The 17,260-nt window shown below is 37.7% G+C and overlaps 1 protein-coding gene across 1 annotated transcript in view; it reads right to left on the reverse strand.

The window, feature by feature from the left end:
* The window catches only part of NGR-A29 (neuropeptide receptor A29), a 91,085-nt gene extending 88,276 nt beyond the window's left edge, over positions 1-2,809 (reverse strand). The window contains exon 1 of the mRNA NM_001134273.2: positions 2,303-2,809. Coding sequence (NP_001127745.1) covers positions 2,303-2,620 — 318 coding nt within the window. The 5' untranslated portion in view covers positions 2,621-2,809. The remainder of the gene's footprint in view (positions 1-2,302) is intronic.
* Positions 2,810-17,260: the final 14,451 nt, after the last annotated feature.

Genomic DNA, 17,260 nt, shown 5'->3' on the forward strand with positions numbered 1-17,260 from the left:
TGGAGTTTTCTCATTTTGGCGCCAATACATTGTACAATATTTTGCGATATTAAAACGGAGTGGGGTGATAAAGAGAACCGAATCGCTGTGATTGCATTACACAAAGTAGGTATGGAGCCAAATACAATTTTTAAAACTCTCCATACGCTTGGTATTAGTAAAATGTTTGTGTACCGGGCTATTAATAGGTGCAATGAGACCTCCTCTGTTTGTGACAGAAAAAGATCTGGCCGTCCACGTAGTGATCGTACGAAAAAGGTGGTCAAATCAGTAAGGGAAAGAATTTGAAGAAATCCTGTCCGAAAGCAAAGGAGTTTTCTAATTTTGGCGCCAATACATTGTACAATATTTTGCGATATTAAAATGGAGTGGGCTGATAAAGAGAACCGAATCGCTGTGATTGCATTACACAAAGTAGGTATGGAGCCAAATGCAATTTTTAAAACTCTCCATACGCTTGGTACTAGTAAAATGTTTGTGTACCGTTCTATTATTAGGAACAATGAGACCTCCTCTGTTTGTGACAGAAAAAGATCTGGCCGTCCACGTAGTGTTCGTACAAAAAAGTGGTCAAATCAGTAAGGGAAAGAATTCGAAGAAATCCTGTCCGAAAGCAAAAGATTTTATCTCGGGAGATGAAGATAGCACCTAGAACCATGTCGCGTATTTTAAAAGATGACTTAGGACTTGCAGCCTATAAGAGACGTACTGGTCATTTCTTAACTGATAATTTAAAAGAGAATAGGGTGGTAAAATCGAAACAACTACTGAAGCGGTACGCAAAGGGAGGTCATAGAAAAAATTTGTATACGGATGAGAAATTTTTTACAATTGAGCAACATTTTAACAAACAAAATGACCGTATTTATGCTCAAAGCTCTAAAAAATCTTCCCACTTAGTCGACAGAGTGCAACGTGGGCACTATCCAACTTCAATGATGGTTTGGTGAGGTATTTTAGCTATGAAGGAGTGACTGAGCCATACTTCGGTGTTCGAATCCCGCAGGCGGGTACCAATTTTTCTAATGAAATACGTACTTAACAAATGTTCACGATTGACTTCCACGGTGAAGGAATAACATCGTGCAATAAAAATCAAAACCCGCAAAATTATAATTTGCGTAATTACTGGTGGTAGGACCTCTTGTGAGTCCGCACGGGTAGGTGCCACCGCCCCGACTATTTCTGCCGTGAAGCAGTAATGCGTTTCGGTTTGAAGGGTGGGGCAGCCGTTGTGACTATACTGAGACCTTAGAACTATATCTCAAGGTGTGTGGCGCATTTACGTTGTAGATTTCTATGGGCTCCAGTAACCACTTAACACTAGGTGGGCTGTGAGCTCGTCCACACATCTAAGCAATAAAAAAAAATTAAAAAAACTTTTGTGAAAAAGTTATCAAAACATCGGCACAAGTGTATCAAGATACATTCTTGGGAATGTAGTGAAGCCCCTTAACAACACCATGTTCAATAACCAAGAATGGTCCTTCCAGCAAGACTCGGCTCCAGGTCATAAAGCTCGATCTACGCAGTCTTGGTTGGAAATGAACGTTTCGGACTTCAGCAGAGCTGAAGACTGGCCGTCTAGTCCCGATCTTAATCCGCTGGATTATGATTTATGGTCAGTTTTAGAGAGTACGGCTTGCTCTAAACGCCATGATAATTTGTTTTATATTTATGTATTAAACTAACACACTGTAAAAGTAATAAATGTTGTTTGCAATAGAAATTTAATTTTTTCCTTTGTAGCAGTATTTATGGCCAGACTAAGTATATAATATATAAACGAATTGCTGTTCGTTAGTCTCGCTAAAATTCGAGAACGGCTCGACTGATTTGGCTAATTTTGGTTTTGAATTATTCGTGGAAATCCAGAGAAGGTTTAAAAGGTGAATAAATATGAAAATGCTCGGAATTATATAAAAACAAACAATTTTGTTTTTCCTTTGTCGGACGGATTCCTTTTGTTTTTTTTAACTTTATTTTATAGAAAATCGGTTGAGGCACTACGAAGTCTGCCGGGTCAGCTAGTCTTAATATGGTAGATATATATTTCTTCTGTGCGTGTGTTTGTCATTGAACTCCTCCTAAGCGGCTGGGCCGATTTTAATGAAATTTTCTGTGTACCTTCAGGTGGATTCGAGAATAGTTTACATTTACAAATCAGCCCGGCAGATGGCGCTACAGTCGGTATCTAGGTTATTTATCTTTACTAGAAATAATTTATATGGCAAAACAACGATTGCCGGGCCGGCTAGTTAAATGTCTAAATATAAATGAATATTGTTAAATTAAAACTTACCTCTAGCGGGATCACTCCGCAAGTAACACACACATCGGCCAGAGCCAAATGCGTCATTAACATGTCCACTCTCGACTTCCTTCGGCGAGGTTTGGCCAGCTTCACCAATACAGCGATATTGCATACACCACCGATGGCCAACAGTATGGCGTATGTGGCCAACACCGGCCCTTGGTCCAATGGTACCAGGTCTGCGCTCGAGTAGTTCGAAATCTCCGTGGACGTCGCGTCAAAGTATTCCCAAAACTTCTTATCAATTTCGGAAGTGGGCACTTCCTTTGTATCCTCATAATCGAAATTCAAATTCACCATTTTCATACACCTATACGTCACTTACACGAATAAGCTTAAGTTTAATTTATTTTTAAAACAGAAATAACATTCCTTTTCTTAATGTACTGTTACCGCTAGTAACCACTAGGACTAGGACATTCACAACGATACACTACTAACGCAAAAAAGCTTTTAAATAAAGTTACTGTTTTTGTTTACAAACATCGCTTCTTCAAGAAACCGTAGAGCGTACGTGTTCCCCTCACGGAATCCGATTGAGAACTAATGTAGGCAGCTACGACGCTACGCCGTAGAAAGCGTAGACCAAAATTATATTAAAAAAGGTCTGCTGGAAGAGATTTCTTAAAGAAATAAGCAGTGCCTTTGTACATAATTTTCCTATTACTCTGTATTACGTCCTCTTTTCTGTGTGTACATAAATAAATAAAATTAAAAACTTTATAGTTTTTCAAAGTCCATAGCTGAATATCCGTAAACTAAATCTGTATTTACGACACGTCCGTCTACCCTTAATGTTACATATGTATTAAATTAACGAAATAATAATACCAAGGGATGATTTTATTTAAACTAGTGGTCCCGCAGTAGTCGAAATTCGACTATAATTAATTGAAACTGTAAGTTTGTACACTATTATGATTCTATTTTCAAAGACTTATTATACTTCTACAATCACAAATTTCACCAAGACTACAGAAAAATATTAATTTAAGGGTCTATGATAAAGACAAACAATATTTAATCTATTCTCAATTGGACCACAGACGTCAAGAACAAAAGTTTGACAATAAATAAATAGTATGCATGCGTGTGTGCGTCAAATACAAGGTAGTGTGTGTAATGTTTTTTTTATTGATTTAATGTATTTTTTAGGCATAATTTAAAAAAATATTAACATTCTGCATTCCTTCTCTATATTCTCTATAAGTGTGGAAAATTTCATACTCCTCCGTCGGCGCAATTTTCGTAAAAAGGGATACAAAATTTTTGCTTCACGTATTAATATATAGATGTAATTCAGATATGAATATAAGAGTGGGCTATCCTTCGTATTTGTAAGACATGTGCTTCTAACGTAGTAAAGGTTTATCTGAGTAATTTTACAGTATCGGAATTACTAAAAAAAATCTTTTTTTTTCTCTATTCCCTGGTAGCCTAAGGGGTTCTTCCAGGAACGCGCAGAAGGGTAGGCGCGCTCACGGGCTGAATCTGAAAAAAATTGCTAACAATATGCCCACTAGACTTAGTAGAAGCAATGCTTCGCTGAGTTTACTACCCACTGAGAAGATCCGGCTAGAAACCGAGTGGGTGGGTAGCTTTCAGTGAAAACGTACTTATGTATTTAACTAACGTTTCAGATAAGAAATAAGAAAAATAATATACTTTATGACATAATACATCTAATAGGAAGGTTATTTATGCCTTTACGATAGAACTCTGGTGATCTAGATTCTACAAACTGGTGAAAGAATTTTGTACTGCCTCCTATCACGTAGAAAATTGTCTAAATCACGAAAAAAATGGTAGCCCATTGGAGCAAGGTCTGGCGAATACGGAGGGTGACGAATGGTTTCTAATTGCAGTTCCTGTAGAGTTAAAACGGTTTCTCGTGCTGTATGAGGTCTCGCGTTATCATGGAGCATTAATGATGAAGATCGACTCATGAGTCGGGGCTGATTCACTGCAAGTTTTACCATGATTGTTCGGAGTTCGGCACAGTAGACATCTGCCGTTATTGCTTGACCCGAGAAAGCTATTGTGAATAATACCACCAAACAGTTACCAGTACCATTTTATTGGTAAGCTTTGCTTTAGGATACTGTTGCGGCGTTTGACCTGGGGTCAGCCATTGCATTTTTCGCTTACGGCTATTGAAAAGATTCCACTTTTCATCACATGTCACAATTTTGTCCAATATTCCTTCATTTCTGTATCGATTCAACAAGGCAACAAAAGTTTCCAGACGCGTTTCTTTCTGCAAATCAGTCAAATCATGAGGCACCCATTTTTTCATATTTTTTTATTTTATTGATTTGACGCAAATGAGTCAATATAGTTGGTAAGGTAACGTTAAACCATGCCACTAATTCCTGGGTAGTTTGGCTCAGATCGGCTTCCACCATCTCTTTCAATTCATTGTTATTCACATGTGTGGGCGGTCTTCCACGTGGTTCGTACTTCAAATCAAACTTTCCATCACGAAAGCGCTTAAACCAAAATCGCCCGGTGCGTTCATTAGCCGTTCCCTCTCCAAACGCAACATTGATATTGCGAGCTGTTTCTGCAGCGCTAGTTCCGGGTCGAAACTCGTATTCTAAAAACTACGCGATATTTCGAAGTACGGTATCCATCTTTCTTGTCTAAGCTGAATAAAAAAAGAACTGAAAGTCTTTGCGCATTTTTTTAAAAGAAGAACCTCATAGGTACCATTTGAAAAAAGGTCGTACTCAAAAATCTCAAACCATGAAGGTTCTATTTCAATTCGAAGTACCTATTACAATATAACGGCAATTTCATACTTTAACCCCTATTATATTAGGCGGGAATCTGACCTTCGGGCCAGAATGCAGGGGAGTCTCTTGCACCTCTTCTGCACGAGGATCTATCTCGTGAAGAGACTCAGGCCTGGACCATAAAAAAAAGAATGAACAGATTGATCGATCACAAGGATTTTTTTGCTGTGTGAAGCACAAACTCAGGCCCACGCGCTTCCAACAATAACATTATTAAGACTCTGCATTAAAGGTCAGTTTGTTTAAAAAAAACAAGTTTAATTCAAAATAGTCCTGGGGATTTTACTGTAATTAATAATGTATTGGCAAAGGAACAACTTATTAATAACTTGTAGGCGATAATCTTTATTTTAAAGTAAAGCTTATAGTAAAGCTAATTTTGATAGATATACATAGATAATGTAATAATATTATTATATACGTGTACATTAGATGTCTCAATTTTATATAAGAATGCGTAGAGGTAGGGCTTTATATGTTATGTCTATGTACATATGTATATTTGTGTATTTTTTTTTTATTGCCTTTGTAGGCAGACGGGCATACGGCCCACCTGATGGTGAGTGGTTACCGTCGCCCATGGACTTCAGCAATGCCAGGGGCAGAGCCAAGCCGCTGCCTACCGCTTAATACTCTCCACAAGCCTCGTTTGAAGAAGGACATGTCATAGCGCTCGGGAAACACCGTGGAGGGGAGCTCATTCCATAGCCGGATGGTACGTGGCAAAAAAGATCTCTGGAAACGCACTGTGGATGACTGCAGCGGCTCCAGGTAGTATGGATGAACTCTACTCCGGTGGCGGGCGGTGCGATGGTAAAAACGAGATGCTGGTATCATCTCGAACAATTCCTCAGAGCACTCCCCATGGAACATACGGTATAAAATACAGAGGGAACCGAAGTCCCTCCGCAGACCCAGAGGCTCCAAACGATCCGAGAGTAGAGAGATCCGATATGTATGTATTGAGTCATTAGATGCTCACGGTCTTCCTGAAGATGAATGTGGACAACCTACCTATCACGTTGTGATGTCCATTGATTACACTACACATTATAGTAACAGTATTTACGCTGGGTCTGATTTCGTTCACCAATCTACGCCAAAAAAATAAAAGCCTTATCATTAACAGTTTTCAATACTACCCGTATTTCGGGGAATTAATATTATAATTATGTTATAATTATATTATATTATACTAACGTTATAATTATGATTTGATTTCATTTATGTTTATTTTTATTATTAATAATTCCGATTAATTTTACTTTTAATTTTATTGTATTTTGATTTAAATATGATGTAATTGTATGTGAGATAGTATGGACTTAAGTTGTCTGAAATAAACGCATTTCATTTCATTATTAAAATTAGTATGATGGGGCAATCCCCATTACCTTCACCAAAGAGGAGGTCTCTTACAGCCCTTCACCAGCCCTTGGCTCGGCGGCGGCAGATCAGTGTGGAGAGGCATGAGTTCTTCCTCACTCGGATTGCCGTATTATTTTTCTTATTTCTCAAATAGGAATACCACAGGACTCTTTACCCCACCCTTGGTTGGCTAGTAGAGAGTGCTTTAGCCATTAAGTCCGCTATTGTACTTTTGTGCATAAAACTGAATAAATAAATAAATAAATAAACGATGCAATGTATTGTGATGCAACTGTAATACCGATATTTTTAATAACACAGCGAACCCGAGTTGAGATTTTTATATTAACAAATGGCTCGAATATGTAGCTTTTGCAGTATAAGCACGTTCTTAATATCCTGCTACTTTGCTTCACAGTCAAATACCCTACGAGATAATGCTATAGAAATAGTTATAAGACAGTCGATTACCAGTTTAGAGGTTATGCGGAAATAGGAAAATACAAAAACACACACGCCCAATACCATGTATGGTACGCAGCGACTTGGCTGTGCCCCTGGCATTGTTGACGTCCATAAGCCACGGTAACCGCTTACTGTCATGTGGGCCGTATGCTCGTATGCTTACAAAGGCAAAAAATCCATGACTGCTTATACTCTATCAACTTTGTTGCCTCTCATTTGAGAATTATATTTTCAGAAATATGTTAGAATGAAATCTCACACCTTTTTTTTTTTATTGCTTAGATTTGTGGACGAGCTCACAGCCCACCTGGTGTTAAGTGGTTACTGGAGCCCATAGACACCTACAACGTAAATGCGCCACACACCTTGAGATATAGTACTAAGGTCTGAGTATTGTCACAACGGCTGCCCCACCCTTCAAACCGAAACGCATTACTGCTTCACGGCAGAAATAGGCGGGGCGGTGGTACCGACCCGTGCGGACTCACAAGAGGTCCTACTACCAGTAACTAATTTGTTCATCAAACAATGACTTCAAAAATAAACTGATTATCGCATGAATCATACTATTGTTTTGAGTCATTAGATGCTCACGGTCTTCCTGAAGATGAATCTGGTCAACCTACCTATCACGTTGTGATGTCCATTGACTATACTATACGCTATAGTAACAGTATTTAAACTGGGTCCGATTGCTTTTTAATATATTTGATAGTGTGGCTCAAGTTGATAAAATTACGAATGAAAATACCGGAATACTTCCGCCAACTCTGGAGCAAACATCCGGATGTTCTCTGACAAATTGATTGAAATGAAAAATTGTGTTAAATTTGTTTTGTCATGTTTCATGTTTTATGAGTCGTAGACAATGTAGGAAACTTAAAATGAATAAAGCTGTTTTGAAAACAACATTCCATTGACTTCACTTTTAACCTCATTATTTTTAATTTAACTTTATACTTTGAATAAAATTCTGTACCAATTTGTACTGCAGTGGAAGTAGGTCGAATGTAGTGTTTTTTATGCCGTAGATGGACTAATTGTCTACCTATTGTAATTGTAAACCTATTGTCAATTAGTTATCGGTGTTAAGTCCATAGACTTATCCACTATGAAGTCGTTGTGGCCTAAAGGTTAAGACGTCCGGTGCATTCGTATATAGCGATGAAACGGTGTTCGAATCCCGCAGGCGGGTACCAATTTTTCTATTGAAATACGTACTTATCAATTGTTCACGATTGACTTCCACGATGAAGGAATAACATCGTGTAATAAAAATCAAACCCGCAAAATTATAATTTGCGTAATTATTGATGGTAGTAGGACCTCTTGTGAGTCCGCACGGGTATGTACCACCGCCCCGCCTATTTCTGCCGTGAAGCAGTAATGCGTTTCGGCTTGAAGGGTGGGGCAACCGTTGTAACTATACTGAGACATTAGAACTTATATCTCAAGGTGTGTGGCGCATTTACGTTGTAGATGTCTATGGGTTCCAATAACCACTTAACACCAGGTGGGCTGTGAGCTCGTCCACACAACTAGGCACTAAAAAAATATATAAAAAGACATTGACAAAGTAAATGCCGTCACTCATCTTGTATCCCGAGGCTGAGTGTGTTGTGTACGAATGAATGTCCTGCCCTTCAAACCGGTCTGCATTACTGCTTTGCTGCAGAAAAAGGCATGATGTTGGCATGAGGCTTAGAATATATTGTACCGCTAGCCAATGTCAATTAGCAATCGCACCATGTAGATGGTTGGACGAGCCCACAAAGCACCTAGTTCAGTGATTACCGGAGCACGTACACATCAATAATTTAAATGCCGCCATGTACACTGCGACTCATGAGCTCTAAGTCTTAGTTCTACAATACAATGGCTGCTCCATCCTTTAAACCGAAACGCATTATTGCTTCACGGCAGAAATAAGCAGGGTAATGGTAACTTCCCGTGCAGGCTTGTCAGGTTTGAGCCCGCGAGCTCGCCTACTTGTTAGTGTTACGCTGAAATGGCCTCTAAAGGCCAGCAGCTTAGGTAGGAAAAAAACGAAATAAAAGCGCGGTCTCACAAGACACCCTACCACGGGTTAAAACGCTTTTTAGAACACACTGGAAGAGATGTGGTGGTGCTATTCTTGGTCTGCACCACATAGTCAAAATAAGTATAATTATTATTTCTGTTTACATGTATACAGGGTGGGAAATTATTATATTATTAGCGGTTCGACACGGCCTCGCTCGGGTATTTAACAAAATTAAAAATTATAATTCACACACACATAAAACCCTTCCATTTGCGTAATGGATACTAAAAAAAGGGTGCGTGTACTTATGTACGCGCGTAAGAATTTATACTTTATTTTTATTACATTTATTTCTTTTTTTTTATATTAAATAATTAATAATAAATATTTAACGTTAATAATTTAATAATATTTAGTATGAATTATATTAAATAATAATTTTGTCATTTATATTACTAAATAATACATACGGATAGTTAACCTCAATTGTATTGGAGCACTTGTGGGCAGCTTCATTTCTGTTAGTTTTGTGTCACGGTGCGCGCGCATCGTAAAATTTCACTCTCATCAATTTTTCATAACGCGCCTAAAGAAGTATAGCTTCAAAAAGAAAATTGTGAAAAAAGTTTGAATGTTATTATTTTTATGAACTTACTAGCTGACCCGGCAAACTCCGTATTGCCTCAATCGATAAATAAAAGACCTAAACTTTTGTATAAAATAAACTTAAAACAAACCAAACGGAATCCGTCCGATGGGGAACACGTCGAGGGAAAAACAAAATTGTTATTTTTATTTATTATAATTCCGAGCATTTTCATATTTATCTACCTTTTAAGCCTTCTCTGGACTTCCACAAATAATTCAAGACCAAAATTAGGCAAATCGGTCCAGCCGTTCTCGAGTTTTAGCGAGACTAACGAACAGCAATTCATTTTTATATATATAAATGAATGAATTATCTTTGTAATATTAGTATAGAAGTATAAAAAATATAGTAACAGGGTGGATATTTAAAATCAGACAAGGCTAATAAGTGTGCTTTATCGGGTTATGATGACGAGAGTTAGAAACGCATAGGTCCAATATCAAGATTTTACAATCAGTCGCTGAGCATTGTGAGATTTATTTATTTAATTAGTTAATTTATCTATACTAATATATAAATCTACAGTGTTTTTTTACGGATGTTCCGTTATAACTACTGAACTTTGCATCCGATTGTCTTGAAACTTGGTATCCATGTAGAAAATACATGTACTTAATGGATAGGCTAATATTAATATGAGCGTTGGACTCCCTACACCAGTTGCGGAGGCGTTAATGATGAGAATCTTTGTGGGAGTGAGAAATAATAATGTTCATTTTAAATGCCAAGCGAAGCGGACGGGTATAGCTAGTTACAAAAATAAAATCAAAGTCGCCAAAATGTCATGCACATAAATAAGTTATGCAAAAACAAACAAATTATGTCTGGTAAAATAAATCATAAAATATTAACGTAATAAAATTATAAAAAAAATAAGTAAAATTATGAAATTCAAAAATTAAACCACCATACAGAAATAACAAATAAATAACTAAACAGGAAATCAGCTTTTCTGTATCACAGTAACTATATCTATCACAAATGAATCCTGATTTCAAGGACGTGGTAATCATTAGTCCGGCTCTACACTCGCGTGTGACGTCGCGCCGTGAATAGCCGCCGTGATCCGCGTGAAAACTGTGTCCCTCCACACTCGCAAAGCTTCACAGTCTTATTCGCGACTATGATGGACGACGACGTGATTTCTGCTGCTCCTCTTCCCGCATCGTTTCCTCACTGCTGAGGGTCATGACCATTATAATATGTCGACAGGATTTTGCTCCTTGTAACGTCCGGCCAGCGCCTCCGATCATTGGCCGCATGAAGGGCGTTGTGGAATGGGATCTCTAGTGTTTTCTTTTTTTTTATTGCTTAGATGAGTGGACGAGCTCACAGCCCACCTGGTGTTAAGTGGTTACTGGAGCCCATAGACATCTACAACGTAAATTCGCCACGCACCTTGATGTGTGTGATGTAGTGTGATGCGGATTTGGTCGAACCACCTTGTCGGACTGTGCGCGGTCTCTTTCCCTCGATCTTCCTTTTCTGCTGCTATTGGGTATAGAATCCTTCACTTTCTTTCTATACGATTTATAGCTTTACATAAGTGATTCCTTCTTTTTCTTTAACTCAGCTACAGGTATATTTAAGATAGCACTTAGGCGTGTCCAGGCATCATGAACCTTATTCTTATTTTTATGGTCTTGATGTTTCGGCTCAGCTTGATGACAGTCAATGAGGGTCAGTTCCAGATCAATATTCTACGTAGTATTCATATTTAAATCAATTACCGACGCACGCATAACCACTCCCTACGATGTCTTGTACGCTACTGCGGAAAAATGCGAATCAGTGTTTCCACTTTAATGATTTCCTTTCCCCACGCCTCAATTCAAATTTCCCCTTCTCAGGGCTTTTTTCGCCTTAAAATTTTTTCTGTTGTAGTTTTTACGTTTGGCCCTAGTATAGTAACTAAAAAAAGTCTTTATCGTATAGTAAGTTAAGTATTATCTTCTATAGCCTGCCCACTCCTCTGGCCACAGAATAGAAATAATGGTAAGTATACGCCACCAGCACGCGTTGTCACTGTTTCTTTTATACGGCAACACGCTAGTCCACGGTAGAGTCCATAAAAAAATAGTTCCGAAATTTACCGCAATATTTCAAGCTAGGTTTTCCCATGATTTCCTGTAATTTCCTCTTTTAAAGTCTTCCCCTTTTTCTCCACCTGTGGACCCTAATTTCCCCTGAAATGGGGAATTTTCCCTAATTGTTTCCGCAATTAGGGAACATTCTACTGCGAGTGTGGATGCGTTCATGTTCGCGTGCCGCAAACTCTTTGTCGCGGACCAAAAAATCGACACTGATCAGGGAATTGTGTGAAGCGCGAACGGAAAGGCGTCAAACAACATCTACACTCGTGATTCGCAGTTGTCGCGGGCTTTCGCGGCCGTTCGCGCCGCGAGTGTAGAGCCGGCTTTATCTATTCTTAGCGTTCTTCGATAAAACAGTGCGACATGATATCCCTTTGATGGTTGCCTCATCTAATTAGATACCCAACCCAGACGGTGCCGCCCTAGGCTCTGTTTATCGCGTCTCCCTTAATGCTGGAATCAATTTTATTAATGTTGATTCAATAATTTTTTTAAAATTCAAAATAACTTTATCAATATTTTTATGAAAATTAATCTGAACTCGTTTTCAAAGGAGACTGTCTTTACTTTTTTTCGTCCCTAATATTTTAGCATATCAAAAATTTCGCTGTCCCTTGCTATATAGATATTATATATGAAAATAATCATCTATATAACTCGCAGATGCTAGTTACTATGGGACAAATCTAACTGTTGCATTGGGAATAGTGGCGTGCACTAAGCGGATTTCCTGTATTTTCAGATTAAGGAAGTCTGTGCCTGGGGTGCTTGATTGAATCATACGATCGATGGTGATTTCTCTGAAACGGTCTCGGAAATAAATCATCAATAAACAGTTACGTAATTGAAGTAGTCTTCAGCCTGAGAAGATATTAAAGAGCAATTTTTCGATACATAATATTAAATAGAAGGAAGAAGAAAAGAAAAAATAACCTGGAGAAGCGGAGATCGCTCGTGAGACGCATAACATCTGCCCACAGCAATGATACTGAATGAAGATCACGACCGCTCTGACAAGGGTGATACGACAAAGAATCGTCGTGGCCCAAGGGATAAGACGTCTGGTGCATTCGTGTTGAGCGATGCACCAGTGTTCGAATCCCAGGCGGGTACCAATTTTTCTAATGAAATACGTACTTAACAAATGTTCACACGATTGACTTCCACGGTGAAGGAATAACATCGTGTAATAAAAATTAAACCCGCAAAAATTATTATTTGCGTAATTACTGGTGGTAGGACCTCTTGTGAGTCCGCGCGGGTAGGTACCACCGCCCTGCCTATTTTTGCCGTGAAGCAGTAATGCGTTTCGGTTTGAAGGGTGGGGCAGCCGTTGTAACTATACTTAAACCTTAGAACTCATATCTCAAGGTGGGTGGCGCATTTACGTTGTAGATATCTATGGGCTCCAGTAACCACTTAACACCAGGTGGGCTGTGAGCTCGTCCACCCACCTTAGAAATTAAAATAAAATTAGAAGGGCGGAAAAATATCGTAATGAACAACGCTGGCTCTGGGGAGAAGGAGAGGTGTCATAGTGCTGGGTGGGAAGAGGTGCTCAAATTTTAAATGCGAAAAACAATTTCGAAGTTTTTTTGTAAAGCCTTTTGTTCGGAAACTTTCTTTGTGTCAAAGAAGCGAGGGTAATAAGCAGTAACTTTAAATGGGTAACATAATGTTAAATGTAACCCCATTTTTAAATGTTATTCAAAAATGTTAAATTATTAAAATAAATAATTAAATATATAATTAATTAAGAAATAAAAAAAATGGGTCTTATAATGGCTTTTTTTTGCAAATAATATTAGGTAGTGTTGAAGGATTATCAGGGTGGCGGCGATAATTGAGACACGAAGATAATAAGTTCTCTTTAATGCACGTTGCGACGGGTAGAGTACAAAAAGGGGTTGAAATATGCTAACCGCCGGTATTTATACAATCCGTCTTGACCTACTTTAAATACAAACTTAATAGGTAATATTAAATATTGTTTATCTTAATTATTCTGTTGATTATTTACGTACAATTATTACTTATTACTTAATAATATCAAATTATATAATTTTATAACATTAAAGGTTTATTATGCCGCGGCGCCGGAAGCTGTCAAGCGGAAGGCGCCATAAAATATAAGTATAAAGAAATATGAATCAACTATTTACTTGATTACAAAATTACTATTTATAAAACAAAAATAAGTTCTATATATTACCTAATCATTAGGATGTACCTGAACTAGTTTGTAAATAATGGCTCACATATTAAGTATGTGAGGCCGGAAGTGGTACTTGATAACAAAAATATAATTGTACAACTTAAATAACAAAAGGGCTTATTGCGCCGGTATGAATCAATTATTCACTTGATTATAAAATCACTAATTATATTATAAAACAATAATTAAATAATGGTTCACATATTATGTGAGGCCGGAAGTGTTACTCGATAACATTCGGCCATCCTGTGTATGCCGTGTCCCACGGCGATCAGCGCTGCTAATGGTGTCTGGGTTGTTGCTGGTGTATGGCACCTGGAATTGACATGTTTAAGCAGTAATTAAATCTTATATTGTCTAATTTATACGACTTTTATTAATCCTAGATCACACAATTTTTATTTAGCCTACTTCACACAGATTGTATGTCTTAAATTATTTTGTCTTGGCTCACACAGCTTTTATTTTTTCTATATCACACAGCTTTTATTTTTTCTATATCACACAGCTTTTATTTTTTCTATATCACACAGCTTTTATTTTTTCTATATCACACAGCTTTTATTTTTTTCTATATCACACAGCTTTTATTTTTTCTATATCACACAGCTTTTATTTTTTCTATATCACACAGCTTTTATTTGTTACACATCACACAGCTTTTATTTGTTACACATCACACAGCTTTTATTTGTTCTATATCACATAGCTTTTATTGTAACTTATGCAGCTTCTATCCTGAAGTAGTTTGATTTTGTTTTATCTGATATCTGATACTAAATATTAATAGAACGAATGAATACATATTTTGTTCAACAGTTTATTTCTGAATACAATATTTGTTTCGTACACTTTTGATCTATTACTATACTTTCATAGCTTTGTATTAATTACTTAATACTTAACATCCTTATTAATTGACCAACATTATTTATTATTTTACTATCAACTCTCTAATAAGTCTATCAAATCATCTCTATCAACCTCATGGTCACTGCCACTGCTATCGTCGGAAATGGAAGATTTGTAAGGTCGGAGGACTTCACCGCGAACAACAGCAGTAAATTTTCGATAACCTTTCATGCCTTTAATACTACATATAGTATAGCGATCTAACGACTGTTCTGCTTTGCATACCCTATAGGGTCCTGTATACAACCCGTTAAGTTTCCTAGTTATATTAGCGCTTTCTCTGGTTATTCCCCCTTTCCAAAGTACCAGTTGTCCCACCGAGTACTTAATGCATTTCTTATGAGATCGATCAAACCTATCCTTCATAAGTGTCATATGTTTGTCAATACTCAATTTAGCCGCGTTTCGCCTTTCTTCTAACGCTTTCGCTTGACTTTCGAAGTCATTGGGTTCTCCAGTAGGGTATGCCGGTAAGCGCGAATTGGGATGCCCAAATAATAACTTAAAAGGAGCAAAACCAGTAATTGCGTGAGGAGTGTTATTAATGCCCCAAACTATATCAATTAGGTGATCATCCCAGGTGCATTCGCTATTAGACATAGTGTTCAATCCGTTAATCAAAGTTCGATTTACCCGTTCTACTTGGCCATTCGACCTAGGACTGGCAATGGCATTCAAAATATGTTTAAATTGCATTTCTTCTGAAAATTGTTTGAAATACCGGCTAGTAAACGCTTTGCCTCTATCTGTAATAATCCTGTTAGGATTTCCAAACTGCGAAATGATATATCTTTCAATTGTTTTATAGTTTCCATGGAACTACAACTTTTGACAGGTTTTGCAAATACAAACTTTGTGAACGAATCTATAACAACTAGTATATACGAGTTTCCTTTACGTGTTTTTACAAATGGGCCTAAATGGTCAACGTGTAGCGTATGCATCGGGATGGCCACCTTCTCGATCGGATGTAGTTCTCCCTGTAATTTACCGTGCTCTCCTTTGCCGTAAGCACATTGAAGACATGACTTAATATATTTCCGAATAAATCTAGTCATGCCCTCGAACCAAAACTGTGCCTTAATAGTTTTTTCGCACTTATCAAAACCAACGTGTCCTATTTGGTCATGAAATTTTTGTAATAATCCCCATTTTGCCAATTTAGGTATAACAAAACGGTCCCCGTTAATTGTTTTTCTATAGAGGATGTTATCCTTTATAGCATAGTTAGAAATAATGTTTTGATTGTCTGTACCATTCCGTAGCTGAGTTAAAAGAGATTGAATACTTTCGTCTTGTAATTGTAATGTCACCAGCCAATCAGAGTTATCAATGAATAGGACAGAGTCCTGTACTGGATTTCTACTTAGGGCATCTACGTGTCTCATTCGACTGCCAGATCGATACTCAATTTGCAGATCATAATCTTGAATTGACAGCCACCAGCGAGCTATACGGGGAATGAGGTCTTTTTTTACTAGAGTTGTCCTTAATGCGGCGCAATCTGTCACTACAGTTACCGGAACACCTACGAGATATACTCTAAAGCGCTTCAAGGAATCTACAACTGCCAATGTCTCAAGCTCATAACTATGATAAAACTGTTCTTCTTTACTTGTAACCCTACTGAAGTATGCAATTGGTTTTAAAACACCATCGCTTTGGTATTGCAAAAGGATACCTCCCAGCCCTAGCTTACTAGCGTCAGTATGAAGCTCAGTGCGAGCATTCCTATCGTATATACCTAATACTGGTCTCTCGACAAGACGCTCTTTTAACGTTTGAAATGCAGTTTCTTGGGCAGAGCCCCACGTCCATTGAACATCCTTTTTTGTCAACTGTGTGAGAGGTCTAGCTATTTCAGCAAATCCGCGAATAAATTTCCTAAAATAAGATGATAGACCAATAAACTGTCTTATTTCATGCACGTTTCGAGGTCTTCTATATTCAGATACGCAACTAATCTTAGCCTGTCCTGGTCGAACTGTGCCTGCAGTTATCTCATGACCTAAGTAATTAACACTTCTCTTAAGAAACGAACATTTGCTAAGGTTTAATTTCAAATTTGCTTCCGATAAGAGCTTTAATACATTATCTAGTAATTTAAGACCGTCATCAACAGAAGTTGTAGGTAACATGACGTCATCGAGATAAGTAGCTACGTCATTACCTAAGCTACCTAGAACGATTTTGATAAGACGTGAAAATACAGCTGGTGCATTCGCTAAACCAAATGGCATTTTTAAAAATTCATATTGCCCAGAAGGCGTAACAAATGCAGTTTTATGAATAGAGTCTTTAGATAAGTTAATTTGATAGTAGCTTTGTGCTAGGTCTAAAGTTGTAAAGAAAGATTTACCAGAGAGGCGGGATACCTGATCGTCTATATGAGGCAGAGGATATCGATCTTTAATAGTGCGTGCATT

The sequence above is a fragment of the Bombyx mori genome, chromosome 21, assembly GCF_030269925.1.
Source record: "Bombyx mori chromosome 21, ASM3026992v2".
NCBI lineage: Eukaryota > Metazoa > Arthropoda > Insecta > Lepidoptera > Bombycidae > Bombyx > Bombyx mori.